Source organism: Leucopleurus acutus (assembly GCF_964270905.1).
Source record: "Leucopleurus acutus genome assembly, chromosome: 10".
NCBI lineage: Eukaryota > Metazoa > Chordata > Mammalia > Artiodactyla > Delphinidae > Leucopleurus > Leucopleurus acutus.
Genome location: NC_139153.1, coordinates 45,578,345 through 45,601,378, shown reverse-complemented (window position 1 = coordinate 45,601,378; position 23,034 = coordinate 45,578,345). Strand labels below are relative to the sequence as shown.

The following is a 23,034-nucleotide window of genomic DNA, read 5'->3' as shown; positions in this document are numbered from 1 at the left end:
CTGTGATACAGGGAGCTGTCACTTCTAGGTACCGTTGGGGAGGCAGTGGTGCCTGTGTCCCTGTGACTTTCTTGGCTGTGGTTGCTAGGGCCACTTGGAGATGTATGTGCTCGGCTCTTTCAGCCTGGACCTAATAAAAGTATAGATCATAAAAATTGAAAAAGACCTATTTAGCAAACGATATGGTTAACATCTAGGAAGCTGAGGAAGAGGATTAAGAATGTGCTGACGTAAAGTTGCGCTTGGTCCTGAGTCTGTGCATTTCCTGTCCTGCCCAGGCATGGTATAAGGAGCTCCATCCTCACATCTGAGCCTTCAGTTGCCCAGGAAAGTGAGAGAATGTAAATGAATTTAATATTTGTAGTCAAAACCTTTTCCCTCTAATATATCGAGACTACAGAAATCATCGCGTTTATTTTTGCTGGATACTGAGCTAGGGCTTTCTAAGTGCTTCAGTCTCTGAGACTTCTCTCTGTATCTCACTTTTCCTTAACAGATATTTGTAAAACACTGTGATCTTCTTTTTGGCTAGTCTCATAGGCTTTTCTTTCATCAATGTATTATCATAGACAAACAAGCTCTAGGGAGGCCAGGCGATAAATTCCCTTCCTGTCCTTCTGGCGTTTTCTGTGAAATAGACAAACAACACATACATGCAACGAAAACAACATGCTTGTCTTAAGTGCTGTAGTTTATCCTACAAAGTAAATTCTTATCAAGTTAAGGAATCTGATTTTTTTTTTAAACTGGAGCAGGATCAGAAAATTATAGCTTGTGGGCCAAATATGGGACACTGCCTGTTTTTATAAATAAAATTTTATTGGAACACAGCCATGCCTATTCATTTATGTATTATTTATGCCTGCTTTTACATTATGGAGACAGAGGTAAGTAGATGCTATAGAGACTGTGTGGCCTGCAAAGCCTAGAATATTTACTATTTGGCCTTTTATAGAAAAAAGTTTACTGACCCCTGGGATAAAGGAATATTTAGAGATTGAAGTATTGTCCTTAAAAAACTATCACTTTTGAATCAAGGCTATTTTCCCTTAAGTAGCATGAAAAAATTCTTCTGTTACAAACAGATGACAATTTATAACTAGGTTTGATGAGAGAAAGTGCCTAGAAACTATTGAGTGATTGATGTCTACCTTTTTTAAAGATCATTAAAAATCATTGTACATTAAATCATTAATGCTGAGAAGATAACTAATGAGGCATATATGAAAGATTACAGTGTGGCATGCTAATAATTTAACTACAGGGAGGATTGGTTACATTATTTCAACTGGCATTGCCTATTTTGACAGTCTTTATAATAATTGTGAACTTTAATAAAATTTTACATTTATAAATATCAGTCTGAGGTTTTACTTGCTACAGTCCAGTGAGGCTAAGCTAATAGTCATTTGCAAAGAAGCCTCATATTTCTTGTGTTTAGATGTAGTTCAGTGTATTAAAATGAGTATTTAGTCATAATATTTTTCGGTCACAGAATTTAAGCAATAAAACATGGGGCTGCAATGCTCCATATCAGGGTAGCAGTTTAAATAATTTTAAAATAATTAATAAATTATCTTTTCATTTTTTAACAGACTTGTGGAAGAAAGCAAACTGATCCCACGCATTTTTGATGTAATTCTGGTAAGAGAAGAAATGTGCGTCTGAAATTCGAGTGAAATTTAAAAGTTTTTAAAGTTTTTTTGACCACGTTGTTTGGTTGGGTTCTAACCCTAACTCTGCCCAGAAGGATTGTGTGTCCATCATGTCACTTAACCTTATTAGGCCTCAGTTTCCTTGTATGAGCTCTTGTCCAGCTCTGAAATTGTGTAGGGATGCTGTTTAATGACCTGCCCTCTTTCTGAAAATCCTTTGCATTTTATTTCTATAAAGTTAAAAAATATGTTATCTAATATAGAAAGAATACTGTATCTGAGGTTGGTTTGTGGAGGAAGGGCAGAATGACGATCACTGTGCTTCAATATGAATTTTCTGATTTTCACCATGAAGCTCTCTGACTTTGTCATCACTGGGTCAGATCAACAATTTCATGCCTATGGGCAGAAGTTGTCTTCTTCAGAACGTAGAATAGCTTAGCTTCTGTACACCATTTTTTCCATTCATAGAACACAACTTGATTGAAAACCATCGGTTAAAGAAAACCTTTCCTCTCTGGTTCCTATGTGTAGAGAATAAAATGGGACGTAGGGTTGGCTTTTCTCACTTCTGATAAATCCCTATTTATACTAAATAGAAATCTGAGAATTAGGCTGAAAACTCAGTTGGTACTTATAGCAAGGGAGTGCCCTTAGCCAAAGAAGTGTTCTCTTGTACCTGAGTGGGTTGTCCCCCCTTTACCAAAATGTTTCCCTCCATAGCTGACTGACAGTGCAAGGGACAAAGGAGGGGGACATGTCCGCAATCAGATCAGCCGAGCCTGCCTTGGTCATCAGTAGAGCAATAGCTGTTATTGTCTGATAACCCTACCAATGGAAGATTAGCCCTGTTTAATCATCCTAAATTATTAATCTACAAGTTGTTTGTGTGCTGATAGGGCTGTATGGTAAAAACATTATTTTTCTTAGCTGCAGATCGCCCTTTTTTTGGTGGAGAGCTGTTGGGTTTGCTGAGCTCTTTGAGTTAGGCGGGGAGTAGGGGTGGGCATGGGTAGTATTCCCAAAGCACGCTCAAGTGACAACAAGATGACCCAGAGCTGCCGTGCTAAGAGGATTGTATTGCTTCAGATAGTCAAAGGGGATTTTAGAGGCAGTATCAGGAGAAGAAAGGGAGAAAAAGGAGATGAAGACCCATGGAGATCATCAGCTGTCTAGTGGGGATTTTTAAGCTTTGCCCAGTGGTATGTGCATCTCCCACCTTCAGTAGGACATACATCACTTGCTAATTCGTTGTGGAGTTGGATTTGCTTTTGGAGGGCCACGGGTGCTGTTAATGTTGGGTTCGGCTGCACGGTTGGGCAGGGGGCAGGAGCCAAAGCTGTCCACATTCAGCCACCTCTGGCTTGCACTTGAAAAGAGACTTGGTGCTGCAGACAGAGAGAGCTGGAGCTAGACTGGACCTTAAACTCATGGATGTGACTCATCCCCTTGCTGTGCCAGGAGGGCTTCTGACCTGCTGAGGTCAATACAGCTCCTTTTGTGACTGATAGAAAGTTCTCTACCCAGCCTTTGGCAATCACCTCAAGGTCTAAAATCCCACACATGGAAAATTCTTCTGTGTATGTTACCGAAACCCCTCCATACGTGACGAATCTTTGTGTAACAAGCACCTAGCAAGGCTTCATATTGCGCAAATGTTTAACTGATTAATTCCACCATTGAAACCCCTGTCATTGTGTTGTAGCTGTTGTTGCGGGTGCGTAGAAGTGACATATACTTTCCAGGTCAGGATTTCAACTTGTCCTGAGCCCTGTGACCTCGGAGGCATTTCTGGGAGGAGGCTTTTCCTCCTGCCGGAACAGCTCCATACTCAAGTGTTTTGTAGGCCCTTATTTTGAAAAGAGGTCCTGCTGCTAAGAAAAAGTAAAGAAAAAAAAAAAACAGTTGGAAATCACTGCTTTTTGGGACAGGACTTTTGATGTATTTGAAAAACATTATTGAATCCCTATTCTATTTTTGACTTTCTTGAATTGAATAATCACTACTTTTTTCTCTGTATAAATACATTTTTAATCAATGAAGTATCTTTGTAGCAGTTATCCTATGAACTGTTACCTTGTCCTTTCTAAATTTTTGTCACCGAGCTAGACATAATATTTTATAGATTCTGTGCTGTACTTTTTTTTTTTCCCCCTCATATTTTAACATTTCTGAATCCAGGCTATACTTCCCAAACCAATGACATTTTACAGTTGCTTTCAGCCAGGTGACCTGGTTGTCATTGCCTTAACCAATTCACTTCAGTTTTATTTTTCTTTTTATTAGTGCCCAAGAACGATATATTAGAAAAATATATGTCTAAGTTTAAAAGAGCTCTTTCAATAAAAATAAAATGAAAATTCTAATAAGAAACCATGCCATAGTTTAATTGGCAGCATTTTTCTTCTTTAGTGCTTGATAAAATAATGGTGTATCTTAGAACTGATGGATTCCTGGATTCAAGAAAACACAGTGTATACTTCAGTTGGGTTTGGTTTCTAAGTTCAAGGGCCTAGGTGGTGTCTGGCATATATATAGCAGCTTCTAGCAATGGTTTGATCAGAACGAGACGTAATGAAAAGATTGTACGAGACCCTTTGGCTACTGCTTGTGTCTTTTAGCCACTCATTAAAAAACACAACAGCATTTGACTCGTTTAGCTGGTGGTCCACTGTGACCTCTTGATGATTTTTTTCTTCACTCTTAGCACATAACTGTTTTCCATCTTCGGTTTGATGTACTTAGAGCCTGATAATGGGCTTTATAACATCGTTGTTTTCTAGAGTTCCTCATATGATACGCTCTTACCCACAGTGTAAGACATCCTCTCCTAGATGTTTTTCATTACAAAGCAAAGCTGTTTCTTCTGGTGGGCAGGAATTGCAGTCAGCTTCCATGTCTTTCCTGCAGGCTTGGAGGGAGGTGAAAATGAAGGCAGCAGAATTCTAAATTTGTCATCCTGTTTAATAGGAGGTTTCTCAAGGGAGAAAGAGAATACTGTGAACTCCAGGGGAGGGAGTGATTGGCTCTACTCCATGTAGGGAGAGGAGTTTCACAGAAGAAGTAACCTTTGAACAAGGGCCTTGAGCGGCTTGTTGTGAGGAGAGGGGGCATTCCAGCTTTGGGGATGGTGAGTACTTAAATGTGCCTGCACCAGGGCCCTGGAGAGATGGTAGGGAGTGAGCAGTTTGGGACCAGATTCCCGCAGGGCTTTATACTGTGGTTCTTTCTTATTTGTTGGCTTTGCAAATAATTTATGCTCTTCGAAATCACAGTCCTCTAAACAAACTAGTGGTTACCAGTGGGGAGAGGGGAGGGAGGAGGGGCGATATAGGGGTAGAGGATTAAGAGGTACAAGCTATTATGAATAAAATAAGCTGCAAGGCTATATTGTACATGGGGAATATAGCCAGTATTTTATAATAACTGTAAATGGAGTATAACCTTGAAAAGATGTGAATCAATATCTTGTACACTTGTAGCTTATATAATATTGTACATAAGCTATACTTCAATTTAAAAATTAAAAAAAATCAGGATCCTCTATTTAAAAGAAGACTTTTTGAGCCCCTCTGCTGCCTGGCCATTGGGGTTGGGTCTGGGAGAGGATCAGGATTAGGATCATGGGCTTATACTGGAAACTTGAAACAGGTTGAAAGCTGGATTCTGGGAGTCACCCGTAGGACTCCATCAGCAAGGCTTTTGACATCAGCCAAAGGGACTGTGGGAAGGCAGGTTAAAAGACAGAGCCGGTCTCAGAGATCTCATCTAAGGGTCCAGGAGTTCTAACACCACATTCAGGCCAGAGAACAGGCAGGATGTTTTTAATCCTGTGTTCCAGGTGCAAGTGTCCCCACTCTTGGCAGGCCAAGCGGTGGGAAGAGCCAGGTAGCTGATAGCTTACAAAAGGGAGCTGTCACAGCAGCTCGGTGCCGCTTCCCTGGCAGACACTGCATTTTCACTGGCAGCACAAGGCAGCTGTGTTGAGGGGAGTGAAGGCTCAGGCAGCCTGCATTGATTTTAGCTGACTCGATTCCCACATACAGCCTTCAGGGTCTATGACTCTAAGGCAGTCTGGATCTGCTCAATAAATGCGGGCTCCTGGAGAAAGTCAGTCATAGGAGGACCTGGTGGCTTGATTTTTGAGTGCAGAGTTGCTTGGCGAGCAGGATGGAAAGCATTCTTCTTTCTCCTTTGCCACTTTCCAAAGAGTAGACATTGCTTTGAAATGTGTCTTAAGTATGAATTTGGATGGATCAGCCTTTGGGTTTTGCTATAACTCTAATCTCTCTTCATTTTATTTCAGTGGTTTATGTTTTGACCTACTTCCGTAAATCATTTTAATGCCAAGTAATATGGGCAACCTGTATTTTATTGGAAAAAAAATCTATATTCATAGCAGATTTTCCAATATGTGCCAAAATATTGCTGTCATGATATTTTATGTGTCTATTCCAGAGCAGACAATTAAAGAGCAATCTCATTGGCAAATGTTAACAATAAAAGTGGGATTAACAGCACACGAGTTTGACAATTATATTGTTTTAACAGTTCTCGAGGATAGCAGTTGAAGCAAGCTTGAGTAAATCTTCCAAGTCAACTGTATATTTAGAAAAGAGCCTCTTTACCAACCTTTGGAGCCTAAAGGATTTAGTCCCTGAAATACCAAAGTAGTACAGACTGGTAGCCTCATTACATTTAAGGAATGTTTCCAATCCTGAGCGTTCATCAGGCTTCTAAAATTACTTTGTTGCAGCCCATCTAATGTGAATTGGTTCTCAGGGTTAAAATGACAAGTTACTTATAAGTTTAAGTGTCTGCATGCTTATGTCCAATATGCCATTAATAAGCTGCTGCTCTGTACTTGAGCATGAGTTGCTAAAATAGAAAACATGATTTGATTAAAATTTCAAAAAGCTTGACTCAGGAGGTTACTTTAAAAGTTACACAAAGAGTACTTACTGGATGCAGGGGATAAATCTGAATCTTCAGTCTACACGGATACCCATCAGGGATTCTGTAGATTGTAAGATGGAGGTCTATAACCAATTCCTGGTGTATACGAAGATGATTTTATACACTGCTAACACACTGCCATTAAAGTATGTACTTCCAAGTGTTTTGTTCAGTGGGGGTGAGGAAGGAGACGGATTTGCGCAGATCTATTCTATAAACTGATCTTTACAGAATAACTCTCTGGGGCCAGTGTGCAATGTATTGATACTGGATTGAATGAAGTGAAGTTGCCCATACAGCAGCTGAACTAATGGCTTTGATCTGATCAATACCATGTTATCTGGTTAGCTGAATAAATGGGTTGAAGCTAAGTAAAATAAACTTCTATCAGTATACTTGGACTAAAGCATGACTAGTTACTGCATAATCAGCCCAAATGGTTTGAAAGAAGATGGACTGTATTAAGATAAAAACTACATGTTATATCCACTGAAAAAATGCTAAAATAGGGCTTAGGATATCTTTGGCCAATCACAGAGCATATATTGGGAGTGTGTTACATAGGGCTTCTCCCAAGTCAGTGTAATCTTGCATGTTATCATCATCATTCTTGTTTCTAGTTCTGCTCTAGTTCCTGGGCTTCACTTTGAGGAAACAGGTACTATTCCCTCTTCCTTCTCTGTAAGGAGATGGTCTAGTTACAAACCGTAGAAGTAGAAAGTGATAGGATATCAAATAATGTACTTCCTAAGAGTGTTAAGCTTTTGTGTGTTTTTGGTTTTATTCTTAATTGATCGTGGGATTAGACTTGTGAAGAAGTAAGGGTAAAATTAGGGCATAGCAAATAAATGAAACCTCAACAAGAATGAGTTACAGACCAGTGAAAAGAGGCGCATGGTCCAATAAGGTGTTATAAGGGAGAATCAAGAGAAAACAAACACTGGATTAAATTTTGAACAAGCAAAAGAATTAGTATAGTACTGGAAGAAGAGGCGGTGCTCTTGTTTGAAGGGCTGTGAATCTTAGGTACTTATGTGAGCCTGTCCCCCTGCACTCATCTCATTGCCTGTGCTGTTGATTAAATTTCTCCTGCAGACCTGCGCTTTTCAATATGGTAGCCAGTAGCCACATGTAGCACAACGAGCACTTGAAACGTGGCTGTCTGAATTGAGATGCGTTCAGAGTGTCAAATAGATACCAAATTTCCAAGGGAAAAAAGAGTGTAACGTAGCTGATTAATTTTCCTGTATTGATTACATGTTTTTTTTTTTTTGGCGGTACGTGGGCCTCTCACTGTTGTGGTCTCTCCCGTTTCGGAGCACAGGCTCCGGACGCGCAGGCTCAGCGGCCATGGCTCACGGGCCTAGCTGCTCCGCAGCATGTGGGATCTTCCTGGACCGGGGCACGAACCCGCGTCCCCTGCACTGGCAGGCGGACTCTCAACCACTGCGCCACCAGGGAAGCCCTGATTACATGTTTAAATGGCAGTATTTTGAGTGTGTTGGGCTAAATGGAATATTATTAAAATTAATTTTATCTGTTTCTTTTTTTTACTGCAGCTTTCAGAATATTAAAAATACGTGGCTTGCATTATATTTCTGTTGGATAGTACTGCAGTAGGTGATTTCCTGTCTTGTATCCTCAGTCACATTGTGACTTTCGCTTCAGGAGGAAACTGCTCTATGTACAACCAAACCGCGTTTGTCCCCAGCACATTGCCCTTCCTGCTTTTGGTTTTTCAGTACGTTTTGATTTATTAGTGAACAAGTGAGGGAAGTGAGGCATGGCTGTTATATTTAGACCCTTTCTTCAATCACAGCTGACCTTTCGCCCCTTGATGGTGGATTGGAAGATGAAACGGTAGGAAGCGCCAGTGTTCTTCAGTATAATGTACTCACAAAAGGCAGTGTGGTTGTAGCTCCCCTGAATTTTGGCCATGACTAGTGATACCACTCAATTTTACTTCTTTCCTAACTCTGCAATATCTGAGGATGCCCAGTGATTGGCCGTTGGTCAACTTTGGGTTCAGGCTTCTGTTAAAATGCCCACTGTGGTCATCAGGCCTTGCCCATTCTCACTACTCCAAAGCCCTGTGTGTTTGGGGCCCTTTGATAGATGGAACAAGGTAAGGTAGCTTGTGGTATATACAAAGAGGTACTGGAAGAGCCAAGTTTAAAAGCAGTGATCATTCATTCTCAATATATGACCAGTGAATGTTATGTTATCTGAAAGTTCCTCAGTAATGTAGGACCCCATAAGTTTATTCATGAACAAAATTATTGAGATACCCATTTTTTTGAGAATGTGGAAATATCAGTAAAAAGTTACTAGTTTTGATTAAAGCAGCAAACATCTACTAGCATTTGCTTTTGATGCTCTTTGTGTTTGTTTTCTTGGATGAGCAAGAAAAAGCAGAATTTATGTGCTTACCCCCTCGCTGCAAAGGATTTTCAAGCTGAGCCAGGAAATCTGATGCAGTAAAGCAGTTTACAGATTTATGGGGAAAGGAGAGCTTTTTAAATAGCTCTAGCAAGTGAATTGCGTTTTGGATTTATTAGAGGTACCAAATTGGAGAAACACTATGATGAGATGCCAGTAAGGGCAAGTTATTACACAGGATTTTTTGGTTTATTTTTTTCTGACAACAAAAACAATACGTGCTTGTAAAAAGTTCAGATCGTACAGAATGTCTAAGATAGAATGGGAAATTCTTCCATAATATCACAGCCTACAGCTTGATGCATATTTTCCTCATTGTTTTTCATGTATGTATTTTAAAAAAAATATTTATTTATTTATTTGGCTGCACTAGGTCTTAGTGGCAGCATGTGGGATCTCTGTTGCGGCACACGGGATCTTTAGTTGCGGCATGCGGGATCTCTAGTTGCGGCATGTGAATTCTTAGTTGCAGGATGTGGGATCAAGTTCCCTGACCAGGGATCGAACCCAGGCCCCCTGCATTGGGAGTGTGGAGTCTTAGACACTGGACTGCCAGGGAAGTCCCCCACATATGTATTATCTCTCTCTTCTTTTTTTAAAAAAAATGGGACCCTACTAAATAATATATTTTATATCTGTCTTACTTTACAATGTCCATGGCAGCAGGATGTGTGTGTGTGTGTTTGTGTATATGTATGTACACCCATATGTATTATTTGTTCTATTTGATGGCCATATAATATTTTTTGTATTAGCATAATTTATTTAGCCAATCCCCACTGACGGACATTTCAGGTTTCCCCCCCAACTTTCTGCTAATATGAGCAGCACTGAACAGAGAATATCTTTGTACATCTGTGTGAGTTTCTATAGGATAAGTTCTTAAAAGTTGCATATTACACCAAAGTATGTACATCTTTTGTATTTTAATATTACTCTCTGAAGTGGTAATATAAAATTCCCCACGTAGCAGTAGTATAAAACAACACTTGCCTTGCCATGCTCACAACTGAGTGTTACTGGTCTTTTAAATCAGGGGTCCCCAAGCCCTGGGCCACGGACCAGTACCGGTGGTCCTTGGCCTGTTAGGAACCCGGCCGCAGAGCAGGAGGTGAGCGGTGGGCCAGTGCATGAAGCTTTATATGTGTTTACAGCTGCTCCCCATTGCTCACATTACCACCTTAGCTCAGCCTCAGCATTATGGTGAGTTGTACAATTATTTCATTATATATTTCAACGTAATAATAATAGAAATAAAGTGCACAATAAATGTAATGCACTTGAATTATCCCCAAACCATCCCCGCACTCCGGTCCGTGGAAAAATTGTCTTCCACGAAACCAGCCCCTGGTGCCAAAAAGGTTGGGGACAGCTGTTTTAAATTGTCAGTTGTTTGTATTTTGACCCGTGTGCTTTTTAATATCAGAGTCAAATTTATCAGTTTTTTTTTGCTTATAGCTTCTGTTAGGAAAGAACTTCTCTTCGACAAGGTTATAAAGTATTAATCCATCTTTTATTCTATACATTTATGGTTTTATCATTAAATCCTAAATCTTTGCTCCAAAATAACTTTGTTGTGAGGAACGACTACAAGTCCAGCTTTTCTCTTCCCCATACCTCCCTCTCACCATCACCAAATTCTTTCAGTGGTGTTCGTTGATGTAATTCATCATGATGGTGACTTGAAATGCCATATTTATCATTCATTCACTGTATTTTGTTTATTGTCTGTATTGACATGTGTAAGCTGCATATATTAAATGTATCAGTATAATTTGATGAGTTTTTACATAAATATTCAATCAAGATAATGAATGAACATACCCATCATCACCAACATTTCCTTGTGCCTATTTTTAACCCATCCTTCCCTACCCCCATTCCTGTCCCAAGCAACTATTAATTTACTTTGTCTCTGTAGATTAGGTTACATTTCCTAGAATTTTATATAAACTAGTAATAAGGGATGGACTCTTTTCTTTTTTAATGAATCCCTGGCTTCATTTGTTGAGCATACTTACTTTTTCCTAGGGAGAAAGCATTATGTCTGATTTGAACCATTGCGTTTTGTTAGAATCCTTTAGCAGGTTGAGAAGTTCCCTTTCATTCCTAGTTTGCTGAGAGATTTCACTGATGGATTTTTTTTTCTTTATCTCTTAAAATCATCATGTAATCACTTTAAAACATTTTTTAATATGGTGAATTTATTGATTGATTTTTGTATGTTAAAACAGTCTTGCCGCCTGGAGTTAAAAACCCATGTGATCATGCTGTATTTTTTTAATATATAATGCTGGATTTGATTTAGTAAAAATTTTAAGTATTTTTGTGACTGTGTCCATGAAGGATATTGTTCTATAGTTTTCTTTCCTTATAATCTTTTTCTGTTTTTTGTATCAGGGTAGTGTTGGTCCCAGGGAATGAGTTGGAACATGTTCCCTCTTCTGCAAATTTTTGGGAAAAATTTTCTTTTAGAATTGGTATTTATTTTCTCCTTAAATGTTTAGTAAAAATAACTGGTGAAGCCACTGGGGCTTGAAGTTATCTTTGTGGGAAGCTTTTAAAGTACAAATTCATTTTCACTACTGGATAGAGGGTTATTCAGTTATTTCTTTTGGTATCTTTCAAGGAATTTGTATATTTCATTTAAGCTGTGAGATTTATTGGCATGAGGTTGTTATGGTGTTACCTTATTATCCTTTTAGTGTCTGAGAATCTATAGTGATGCCTCCCTCTCATTTCTGATACTGCTTTTTTGAACAGTGATGAAAAATTGAGTGCTCTCTTTTTATTTCCCTTCTAATTTAGTTAGCTAGAGGTTTACTGCCTTTATTTGCCCTCTGAAGGAACTAGCTTTTGGTTTTATTGATTGTTTTTCCTATTTGTTTTTTCATTAATTTCTGTTCTTTATTACACCTTTTCTGCTATTTCCTTTGGGTTTCATTTTTTGCTCTTATTCTGATTTTTTAAGAGATGCTGAGGTCATCAGTTTGTGACTTCTCTGTTTTATTACTGTAATCACCTAGTACTATAAATATCCCTCTAAGCACTGTCCCAGTTTCAATTTTGATATGTTTTATGTCATTTTCATTTAGTTCAACATAATTTCTAATTTCCTTTGTGATTTCTTCTTTGATTCATGGATTATTTAGAAGTCTGTTAGTTAGTTTTCCCATATTTGGGGCCCAAATGTATTTTTTATTGATTACAACTTAATTACATTGTGGTTAGAGAACATACTTTGTATGATTTGCATCCTGTGCAATTTCTTCAGACTTGTTTTATGGCCCAGTCTATGGTAAATGTTTCCTATATACTTGTGGAGAATGTGTAACTGCTGTTGTTGGTTGGAATGTCCTGTGAATGTCAGTTAAGTCAAGTTGGTTGTTAGTGTCGCTCAAGTCTTCTGTGTCTCTACTGGTTTTCTGTCTACTTGTCTGTCACTTACTGAGAGAGGGGTAATAGTGTCTCTGGCTAAAATTGTGTCTTTGGCTAGTTCCCTTTCAGTTATATCACTTTTGTTTTCTGCTTTGAAGCTCTGTCATTCCATGTAAAAATTAAATTTGGGATTATGTGTCATTTTGAGGAATGGAACTCCTTATCATTTTGAGATGCTCCTCTTTCTCCTTGGTAATATTCTTTGTTCTAAAACCCACTTTGTCTGATGTTAGTATCACCACTGCAGCTTTCTTTTTCTTTTTCTTTTCTTTTTTTTTTTTTGCGGCACGCGGGACTCCCACCGTCGCGGCCTCTCCCGTTGCGGAGCGCGGGCTCCGGGCTCGCAGGCTCAGCGGCCACGGCTCACGGGCCCAGCCGCTCCGCGGCATGTGGGATCCCCCTGGACCGGGGCACGAACCCGCGTCCCCCACATCGGCAGGCGGACTCTCAACCACTGCGCCACCAGGGAAGCCCGTGCAGCTTTCTTTGATTAGTGTTAGTAGGCATATCTTTTCCCATCCCTTAACTTTTAACCTGTCTACATCTTTGTATTTAAAGGTGTTTTCCTGGAGGTACACGTACTTTGATTTTACCTCTTTATCCAGTCTTACAATATTAGTCTTCTATTTGAGGTGTTTAGAACATTTTCATTAAAAATATTTAAATCTACCATCTTACTGCTAGTTTCATGTCGCATCTTCTGTTCTTCTTTCTCGTTTATTTCTGTCTTTTCCAGCCACCTTTTATATCAGTTGAGTATTTTACCTTTTAATGGTTGGTGTAGGGTTTGCAATATGCATCTTTAATTTACCTCAGTTTGCCTACTATCATGTAGGTAATTACCCTGATGTAATGATTACCTCCCAATACACTACCAGGCAAAGTAACCAAGGGTCATTGGACATAGGGGATCACAGATCAAATAAAAAAAAACTCACATCACGTGATTTATTGACCCAATTAAGTGCGTATAGTGAGAAGTAAGGCATAGGGTAAATTAACAGCTTTTAATAGGGTGCAAGCAGAGTGAAGTACACTCCACCTGAATCCTGAGGAACAGTGTGTTCGTATGCTCTGCCCCCGCACCCCCAGGCTGCATCAGCCTTCCTCAGAGTTGCGTCTGAGGAACAGTTCCCACCGATGGAAAGTATCTCAGGCCAACAGCACATACTTGGAGCGACATGTATAGTTGGCCCTGGCCGTACTTGCCAGTGAACTTGCTGACCATCCATGGGTTTTCTTTGTGTTTCTTAAGCAAAGAACACACCTGAGTAGATGTCACCAATGTGTGGCTTAATTAAAACTTCATGTATTGGTGTCTGCTATTTTAGTATTTAGTTTAATATTTAGTGTATCATGAACATTTAGGGCCCAGATGTCTTATGTATGTTTAATGACTCGTGAATACTAGGTATCTTCTGGTCGTTTCATCCATTTTTATTCATCTCTAGCACACTTATGCTCTATCTTTATATGTCACATCGTATGGGCATCAGACATTGCATTTTCTCTTCCGTCTCAGAATTAAATCCTCCATGTAATATGGAAGTGTACGTCGCCCCACTCCGTGTCTTATGTGAGAACCTTTCAGCGCATATTTCTATTTGTAGTGGCTTCTTATCACCTACATCATGAGATCCAATTCCTTCCGAACCCTGCATGATCTGACTGTGGTTTCCTGTCCCGCCTCATGTCATCCTCACTTTCCCTTCCTGACTGTGCTGTCATCATGTTGACAGCTCAGTTTACTGAGTAGGCTACGCATAGGCCTCCTTTTCTCCTCCTTAGGACCTTTGCTTCTACTAGTCCCTCTCCCCAGAATGTTCTTCTCCCGTCTCCTTGCATGGCTGAGTGCATCTCATCCTTTGAATTTCAGAGACCTCTCTACCTCGTCCGCACTGTGAGAATAAGGAGCCACACCTGTCTCTGTAGCCTCGCCTGTCATCTGGCACAGAGTAGACTTAGGTGTTACGTGGCTATATTATATAGTTAAGGTATAATGCATTATTATTTCTAATGTCGTGCTAGATTTAATACGTGAACTTGTAGAAGGGTTTTTACTTAAGTATTTGTAAATGTATGAAATCGGTCTGTAGTTTTCATGTCAGGCCTACTACCGTTCTTAACTTTATATTGGGATATAGCTATAGTTTCACAAGAAACTGGAAAGGTGGCACATAGAGGTCCTGTGTACTGTGCTCAGTTTCCCCCAGTGGTTGTAGCACACTTAACTATAGTACAGTATCAAAAGCAGAAAATCTACATTGGTACACCATGTTCTGCATCATTCAATTTGTGTACATCTTTTGAGGGTTGTTTTATGGCCAAGGATATGGTCTTTTGGTTTATGTTCTGTGGATGCTTGAAAGGAATATGTATTCTGCTGTTATTGGTTGAAGTGTTGTATTAATGTTGATTAGACTGTTTTGGTTGATGGTGGTGTTGACTTCTATATCCTTGTGATTTTCTTTCTAGTTATTTTATCAGTTGAGGAGAGAAGGGTGTTGAAGTCTTTAATTATAATTATGGATTTGTTTCTTTTCTCTTTTCTCGTCTCCCAGTTTGTATTTCCGTGTGTTTGCATCTCTGTTGCTTGGTTCATACATATTTAGGATCGTTAAGTCTTCTTGGTGATTTGAATCATCATGTCATTTTATCATTATAATTTTGTCATTATGTAATATCTGTGTTCCTTTTAATTTTCTTTCCTCTAAAGTCTGTGTTTTCTGATATCAATATAGCCACACCTGCTTTGTTTTGATAAATGTTTGCAAGGTATGTCTCTTTCCATCCTTTAAATATTCAGCCTCTCTTTATCATTATAGTTAAGATGAGTTTCTTGTAGGCACCATATAGTTGGGTCATTTTTATTTCTTAATCCACTCTTCAAATCTGTCTTTTCAGTGATTTATTTAGACCTTTTATATTTAATGTAAGTATTGATGTTAGATATTAAGTTTGCCATTTTATTTTTCTGTTTTTCCTTTTTTGTTTTTGTTTTTGGTTCTTTCTCTGTTTTCTTTCTCCTGCCTTCCTGTGGATTACTTGAATATTTAGTTATCATGTCTCCTTAATCTTCTCTAGGCTGTGGCATTTCCTCAGACTTTACTTGTTTTTGATGACCTTGGCAGTTTTGAGTGTTACTGGTGTTTTGAAGAATATCCCATAATTCGAGTATGTCCAATTTTTTTTCATGATGAGATAGTTATGGGCTTGGGGGAGGAATACCACAGAGGTAAGGTGCTGTTTTCATCACATCATATCAAGGGTACAGGCAGTCAACAAGACCTGTCACTGAGTGTGTTAACCTTGATTATGTGGCTGGGAATTGTCAGGTTCCTCTACTCTAAAGTTACTTTTCCCCCCATTTCCATACTTTACTCTTTGGAAGCAAGTCATTAGGCACTCAGAGGTTGGGGATTAAGTTCCACCTTCTTGAGGGCAGAGTATCTAAGTAAATTATTTGGAATTTTCTATACAGGAGATTTATCTCTTCTCCTCATTTAATTACTTTTTGACAACTTCAAAATTTCTCCCCTGGTTATTGGCTCTTCAGGGTTTTTTTTTTTCCTTCTTTAATTTACTTTGGAAATTTGAATTTGTCTAGAATATCCAATCCATTATTTATTAAAGTACATTGTGTAAATATTTATTTTCATATTGGACATTTACCTTTCTTCCTAATTTGGTATATTTGTGACTTCTCTCATTTTGTCTGCATTAAGATAGTGTTTAATGCTTTTTTTCCCAAATCACTAGGTCTTGGATATTTACCAATTCAACTGATTGTATTCTATTACATTAATTTAAAAAAATCATTAATCATTCCTTTTTCTCTCTTTTTTTTTTTGCGGTAAGCGGGCCTCTCACTGTTGTGGCCTCTCCCGTTGCGGAGCACAGGCTCCGGACGCGCAGGCTCAGCGGCCATGGCTCACGGGCCCAGCCGCTCCGCGGCATGTGGGATCTTCCCAGACCAGAGCACGAACCCGCGTCCCCTGCATCGGCAGGCGGACTCTCAACCACTGCGCCACCAGGGAAGCCCCCTTTTCTCTTTTCATTAGAATTATTTTGTTCTTGTCCTGGTCTCTTGATTTAAGTGCTTTTATCCATTTATCAGTTTTCCTTCTGAGAAATAACAGGCATCAACCTGAGCTACATCTGTTTCCTGAGTGTGTGTCAGGGAGAAGTGGAAAGTGGTATCATGTGGAGTTTTGGCGTGTGACCTGTGGCCATCATTGTTGTTCAGTCAGTTGGTCATCAGGCACTGCTGGGATTAGAGAGGAGAATGAAACACAGGTCTTGGCCTCAGTGAGCTCACAGTTTACTGTGGAGGCAGACATAACTCGAAAGCTATAACACAGAATGGTGTAAATTGTAACAGAGACACAGTGGGCCAACTCCCTGCTGTGGGGTGATCAGCGCCCCTTCCAGGAGGGAAGCACGCTTGGGCTGAGCAAGAAGTGTTGCAGTTTGCACATTGGACCATATTCACCAGCAGAAGTGTGTATTTGTTCTGTCTGCTCCCTTCCCCAAAGGGCGGGCGTGCCGGTCCTTCCTGTGCTTGGATGACTCTGTTCTCCTGCCAAGGTAAACTGGCAGTGAGTCCTCGTCTCTTTTCCCAGCTGTCTCTTCTGAGGATTACCTGGTATCTGTTGACCAGGTGAGAGGCCTTTGTCACAGGTGCTCACAAAACCCTGTCCTTCTTCATAGCACTTGTCATTTTGCAGTTTTATGCTTGTTTTGTGTGATTAGTTGATTAAAAGTCTACTGCATGATTACTGACTTCGTGAAGCAGGAACTATGTCATATTTGATTGCCATCGTATCCCTGCACTCAGATCACTGACTGGCACATAGTAGGTGCTCAGTGAATACCTACACGGTCGAGTGAGTGTGTAAGGGGGAGTGGTGGTGGATGGAAGGAAGGTGCTTGGGATCCACACCCCTGCCAAGGGGTTCAGACTCTGCTTCTTGTCCTCTGTGAGCCTCAGAAGAATATTAACCAAGGATTTGACATGGTTCAATTTAATTTAGAAGTATCTACCCGGGAGCCATTTGTGTGCAAAGCACATTTTACAACACGTGAGTAAAACAAGCAGTGTTAAGTAGATTATTTTTGTAGATATTAACCAGTAGTTATTATTCACTAACCTTCCCATTTTGAAAATGCCTTTTCTGAGCAGTCTTTTTATATGTTAATGTAGATTCTCTCCTGTGCTGTGGGTAGGAGTGATGTTGAGAGGTTTTACCTATGAATATTGTCTCCACCCACCGAGATGTCCACGTCCTAATTCCTGAAACCTATGCACATGCTAGGTTGCTGGGCGACGGGAATTTAAGGTTGCAGGTGGAATAAGGCTGTTAATTAGCTGACCTTCTGATAAGGAAATGATCTGGATTTTATCGCTCTGGGCCCAGTGTAATCACAGGGTCCTTAACTGTGCAAGGAGGAGTCCTCAGAGATGTGAGCAGGACTCCACGGTCACGGGTGGCTTTGAAGGCGGAAGGTGGGGCCCAAGGGATGCAGTGGCCTGCAGAAGCTGGAAAAGGGAAGGAGACAGCTTCCAGGAAGGAATGCAGCCCTGCCAACATCTTGATTTTCAGTTCCGTGAGACCCGCCTTGGACTTCTGACCTCCAGAACTGTAAAATAATATTTTGTGTTAAGCTGCTAAGTTTGTGGTTAATTTGTTACAGCAATAATGGAATACTAAGGGAATACCGCTTACTGTATTTTATGATAAGCCTATCTTGTAAACAGTCATGAGGAACATCACAGAGTAGTCTTTGTAGAAGCAGCAGCTGAGACTGACTTGGAAATCTGCTTGGGTCTTTTTGTGTTGGTGTATTTGGTAAGTGATACAAATATCCACATGTATTTGATGTTTTCTTAGATTAAGACTCACATTATGATTCTTGATCTAAATTGGTCGAAGCAGAAGAAATGTTCTCTTTTTATTCTGATGCTGCCCACATGATTCACACGTGAATACTTCCTGCCGCACCATATAACTACGGCAGTTGCTAGGTTTCGTTGTAAAAATGATTCATTTTGCTCTCCGTGACAGGCTTTCGTTTGAAATATATTACTTATGTGCTCTGGGAGATCGCTCACATACGTCTCTCTCCCCCTGTCTGGTCTCCTGAGAGGCTCTGTATCTGTTGAATCACTGGAATTTTATTTTCCTTCACTATAAAATGTTTTATAGTTTTCCATAGCTCCAGTTGAGCTACTTTTTAACAATTAATATTTTAGAGGGTTTAGTCGAGAAAGTATGCAGTGCTGTAAACTGTTTAGACAGATGCCGGGGGTTGCAGCTGAAGCCAGGCCAGGCCTTTCTCCCTGCGATGGAGGCTGCTCAGCCGTGGGGTGGTGAGGTCAGCTGGGACCAGGGCGAATCTGCTTTCATTGGTTTTGCATGTTGGGGATACTTGTAATGTTTGGTGGGTCCACTCAGCCCTCAAGGGCCTTAGAACTCTTAAGGGTTATTAGCTTGGGTCCTTTGGGAAGTCAGGGATTGCCAGTAATGAAAGGAATGCTTAGAAAAGAGTTTTTTGTTTTTTTTTAGGAAGTGGTCATTATTTTTTTAATTTAGGGAAATACACGTCAAGAGGCACGTTTTGGTTTTCACTTTTTGCCACGTGGTGTGTTTTGCCAATGTATCTCCCTTGGTCCACACAGAGAAAAGAATTCTTGGATCCTGTTGAGTTGCCTCAAGAATCCTTAAGGAAGGCCCAGCTACAGAAGAAGAGTTAGCTCTTGGGTTGGCTTTGGATGGCATGTGGGGACATATGTCCCTTAAGGCTTTTCCACGGTGCCCCACCAGAGGGTGGGGAGATACCAGAACATCTGGGTGTCCACTCTGGGTGGGACTTCCCTTCTCAGTCACCTCCATGCTGCCTGCGAACAGGGGTGCTCAGTGGATTTTACCCCTGACTCTTAATTGAGGACTCTGCAGGTGTGGCCTGTTCTCAGGCCTGGCCGCCCACCCGGCGAGCTGCAAAGAGACACTGGGGTGGGATGCTACCTCTGTCTCGAGGGTGGAGGTCAGGGATGCTATGGTAGCATGCAGTACACAGGGTTGGCCCCAACAGAGACCTCCCTGGCCCCAAATGTCAGTAGTGCTCACGTTGAGAGAGCTTTTCCTGGAACCTGGCTCACTTTCTTCCTTCCCACGTCTACTGCTGTCATCATTCTTGGTAACTTCAGTTTTCGTGTAGATGGTCATCAGTATACCTCAGCCGTCTCACTTCTGATGTTCTGTTCCATCCCCTGCACATACCTCGTGTGTCCAGCCTGGGGGACACATTTCTAACCTTGTCCTCGCTCATCAGGGAACTCCCTTCACAGTCTCACTCCAAGCAGCCCACTTTGACTGCCCCTCCTGTCCTTCCAGCTCACCTACTGTGGTTCTCTCAGGAGTCCTTCCGCCTCATGGGGGTGTCCAGACCCTTGATGCCGCCATTCTCACTATCTGCCCGTCCCTTATGTCCTCACTTGCCTTTCTCTGCTCCGTGATGTATCCGTCTCATGCCCTTGGACCCCAGTTCCCTTACCGCCCCCGCCATTCCTTACCTGTCACAGCCACAAATTTTATTAAGCCCAACTCTTTTCCTGTTTTCCATCAACCCTAACCTGATAAATTAAAATCTGCTGGAGAAAAACACAACCATACTGACTATACCGGTTTCTCTTTAACTGACTAAATCTCAACTGGGAATTCGTGGTGCTCTGTGTGTTCCCACTTTCAAACCACAGCTCCCACTGTCAAGCGGCCTTTAGCTTCATTGAAACATTTGCTCACCCAGCACCAAAGCTGCCGACCTCCAGGCACGTGTACCCGTCTCCTTCTCTTTCTCCCCCACCGTCCCCTTGGTGGAATGACTAGAATAACCCTCCTTTTATCAATGGCAAACCAAGTCTTCGACTTGTGTTCTGGGCCCTCCCCCTCTGGCCTTTGTAAGGTTTTTCTCTCAGCAGTTGTCTTCTCTGGCTCTCTTGTTACGAAATAGTAGACACGCTCTTCTTCCCACACTCCTCTGCAAGCTATTACTTAATTTCTCTTAGCACCCTCATAGCTAAATTTCTTGAAAGAGTTGTCTTTGATGCTCGCTTTTTTACCTTAGGCGGTTTCCTCAGCTACTCTGTAGGTTTTTGTTTCACTTCTTTACTGAGATTGTGCCTGTCAATGTCAGCAATGACTTTCACACTTGCACATCCCGTGGTCTCTGTTGTTACTTCCTTGACCTGAAAACAGCTCTTGATAAAATTGCCTGCCCTCCCTTGTTGAGACCATTCTCGGCCTTGGCTTCTGTGGCCCCACCCTCTGCAGTTTCCCTCCCACCTCCCTAGCTCCTGCTTCGCAGGCCCCTTTGCAGACTCCTCAAGCTGTATTTGACCTCGAAGATACAGGGCGCTGCAGAGCCTGTCTTGGGACCCCTTCTCTTTTTTATCTGCATACTTCGCCGTAAGTAAATCTATCCATGTCCATAGCTTCAAATACCATTGCATTAGTAATTCTCCATTGACTGCCCTTTTTAGGACGAACAAACTGCATTTTTAGCCTGCTCAGTGCCCCGGGAGGCCGACCCAACCAGCTACATCACCTGGTTTCCTTAGCCTCTGGCTTCTTTGGGGTTCTGCCAGTAGGAGGTGCTGGCGTGATTGAGGGCCTCTCCCCACCTGGTGGCCGTCCTGGCAGTGGCTGAATTCCTTTATAACTGCACTTCCTGTCTGGGGTCCCCTCCTCTGTGGCTCCAGCTCCTCTGGGGCTGTGGCCACACGATCCCTTTCCCTCGTCACTTCGGGCCTAAGAGTAGTCACTGCTGGTCCCTGGGTGCTTCACCACCCCTGCAGGCTCTCTCCAGCTTGCCTACGCATCTGTGGAGAGTCCCTTCACTCTGCGTTTTCAGCTGAGTCCTTTTGAGTGTGCCATGTGTCATCTCATCTGTGCACCACCTGTAATCTGATAACACTATCTGTGTCTGCTGCAAACTTCCAAATCTTATGTTCAACCTTGGTCTTTCATTTGGAGCCCAGAGTCTTGTGTTGAGCCGCCCATTTGAAATCTCCACACAGGTGTCTTAAAGGTATCTCAGACTTCACCTAGGCAAAGAGGTTTTCCGATTCTGTGCCCACTGCCCTTCCTCACCCATACCCAAACTGTTGCTTCTATAGTTTTCTCCATCTCCATAAAATATACCTCTCTCCATCCATGTAGGACGATCCCAGATTATATTCTCTTCTTCTTCTAAACATACCTCCATTTGCCTACTTTTTCCATCTCTGTTACCACCACCGTGTCCAACTCACTGTCATATCTCACCTGGATTGCTGCGATGTGTCCTGCCTGACTCATCTCTCTGCTTCATGGTTTCTTTTTCTTGCTATCCGTGCTCCAGATGGCAGCCAGATTTTACCTTCTTAAAATGAAAATTATATACCCCTCTCCAGTTTAAAACCTGCCAGGGCTTGCCATCCCACTGAAAAGAAAACCAAACCTCTTTACTCAGATTCACAAAGTCCACATCATCTCTTCCTTGCACCCCTCACCACTTGCCCCATCACCTGCTTCAGCCACAGTGGCTGTCCTGTTTCTCCAGCTTGTCAACCTGATATCCACTTGGGACCGTTATGTAAAGTTCCATTTGCCTAGAATGCTCTCCCCTCACCTTGGTATGGCTGGTATCCACTTATCGTTCAGGTTTGTCTAAATCTTACCTCATCTGGGAGGTGCTTCCCCCAACTGACCCGGTATTTACTTAGTCACTGTTTATCAGATCACACCATTTTAATTCTTAATGTGGCCCTTAATACTTTTTGATAGTTTTGTTGCTTATTTGTCAGTTTTGTGTCTTCACTCAGTAAGATTTAAGCTTCATGAGGGCAGGGACCTTCTTTGTCACATTCAGCACTGAAACCCCAGCACCTGGAAGAGTGAGTGACATTACTAGAAATTGTATTTGTTTTTCTATCGATTGCCTATTCATGGCCTTGCCCATTTTTCAATATACATATGTATCATTTTCTTAGTGATTTATAAGAGCTCTTTATATGTTACTTACATTAAATTTATCACATATGACCTAAATATTTTCTTCGTTTGTCATTTGATTCTTAGTCGTATTTGTTGATCTTAGACATTTCAGATACTTTTGGAGTCACATCTATATACTTTAAGATTTTGGTTTTGATATTAGACTTTAAAATAATGTCCCTGCTCCTAATTAGAACAACATTTCTCTCTCTTTTATGGTTGTGATTTTATTTTCTAACATTGAACTTTTGAATCTACTTAAAATTTGCTTTGGAGTGTGATTTAAAATAAAGATCTGAAATTGTCTTTCTCCAATATTTAATGATTTAACACATATTTAGAGCATTTAGTATATACAAGGTGCTTTATACATATTAACTTCTAATCCTCATAACAACCTTATGAAGTAGTTTGCCTCATTGTTACCATGAAGAATGCAGAGGCACGGAGAGGCTAAGTACTTGCCCAAGGTCACAGGATGGTAAGAGTCAGTTCTGTCTTGCTCCGGAGTT

At 41.1% G+C, this 23,034-nt stretch overlaps 1 protein-coding gene across 1 annotated transcript in view; it reads left to right on the top strand.

Moving 5' to 3' along the window:
- The window catches only part of ULK4 (unc-51 like kinase 4), a 512,005-nt gene that overhangs the window by 217,424 nt on the left and 271,547 nt on the right, over positions 1-23,034 (top strand). The window contains exon 31 of the mRNA XM_082849145.1: positions 1,596-1,644. Coding sequence (XP_082705271.1) covers positions 1,596-1,644 — 49 coding nt within the window. The remainder of the gene's footprint in view (positions 1-1,595; positions 1,645-23,034) is intronic.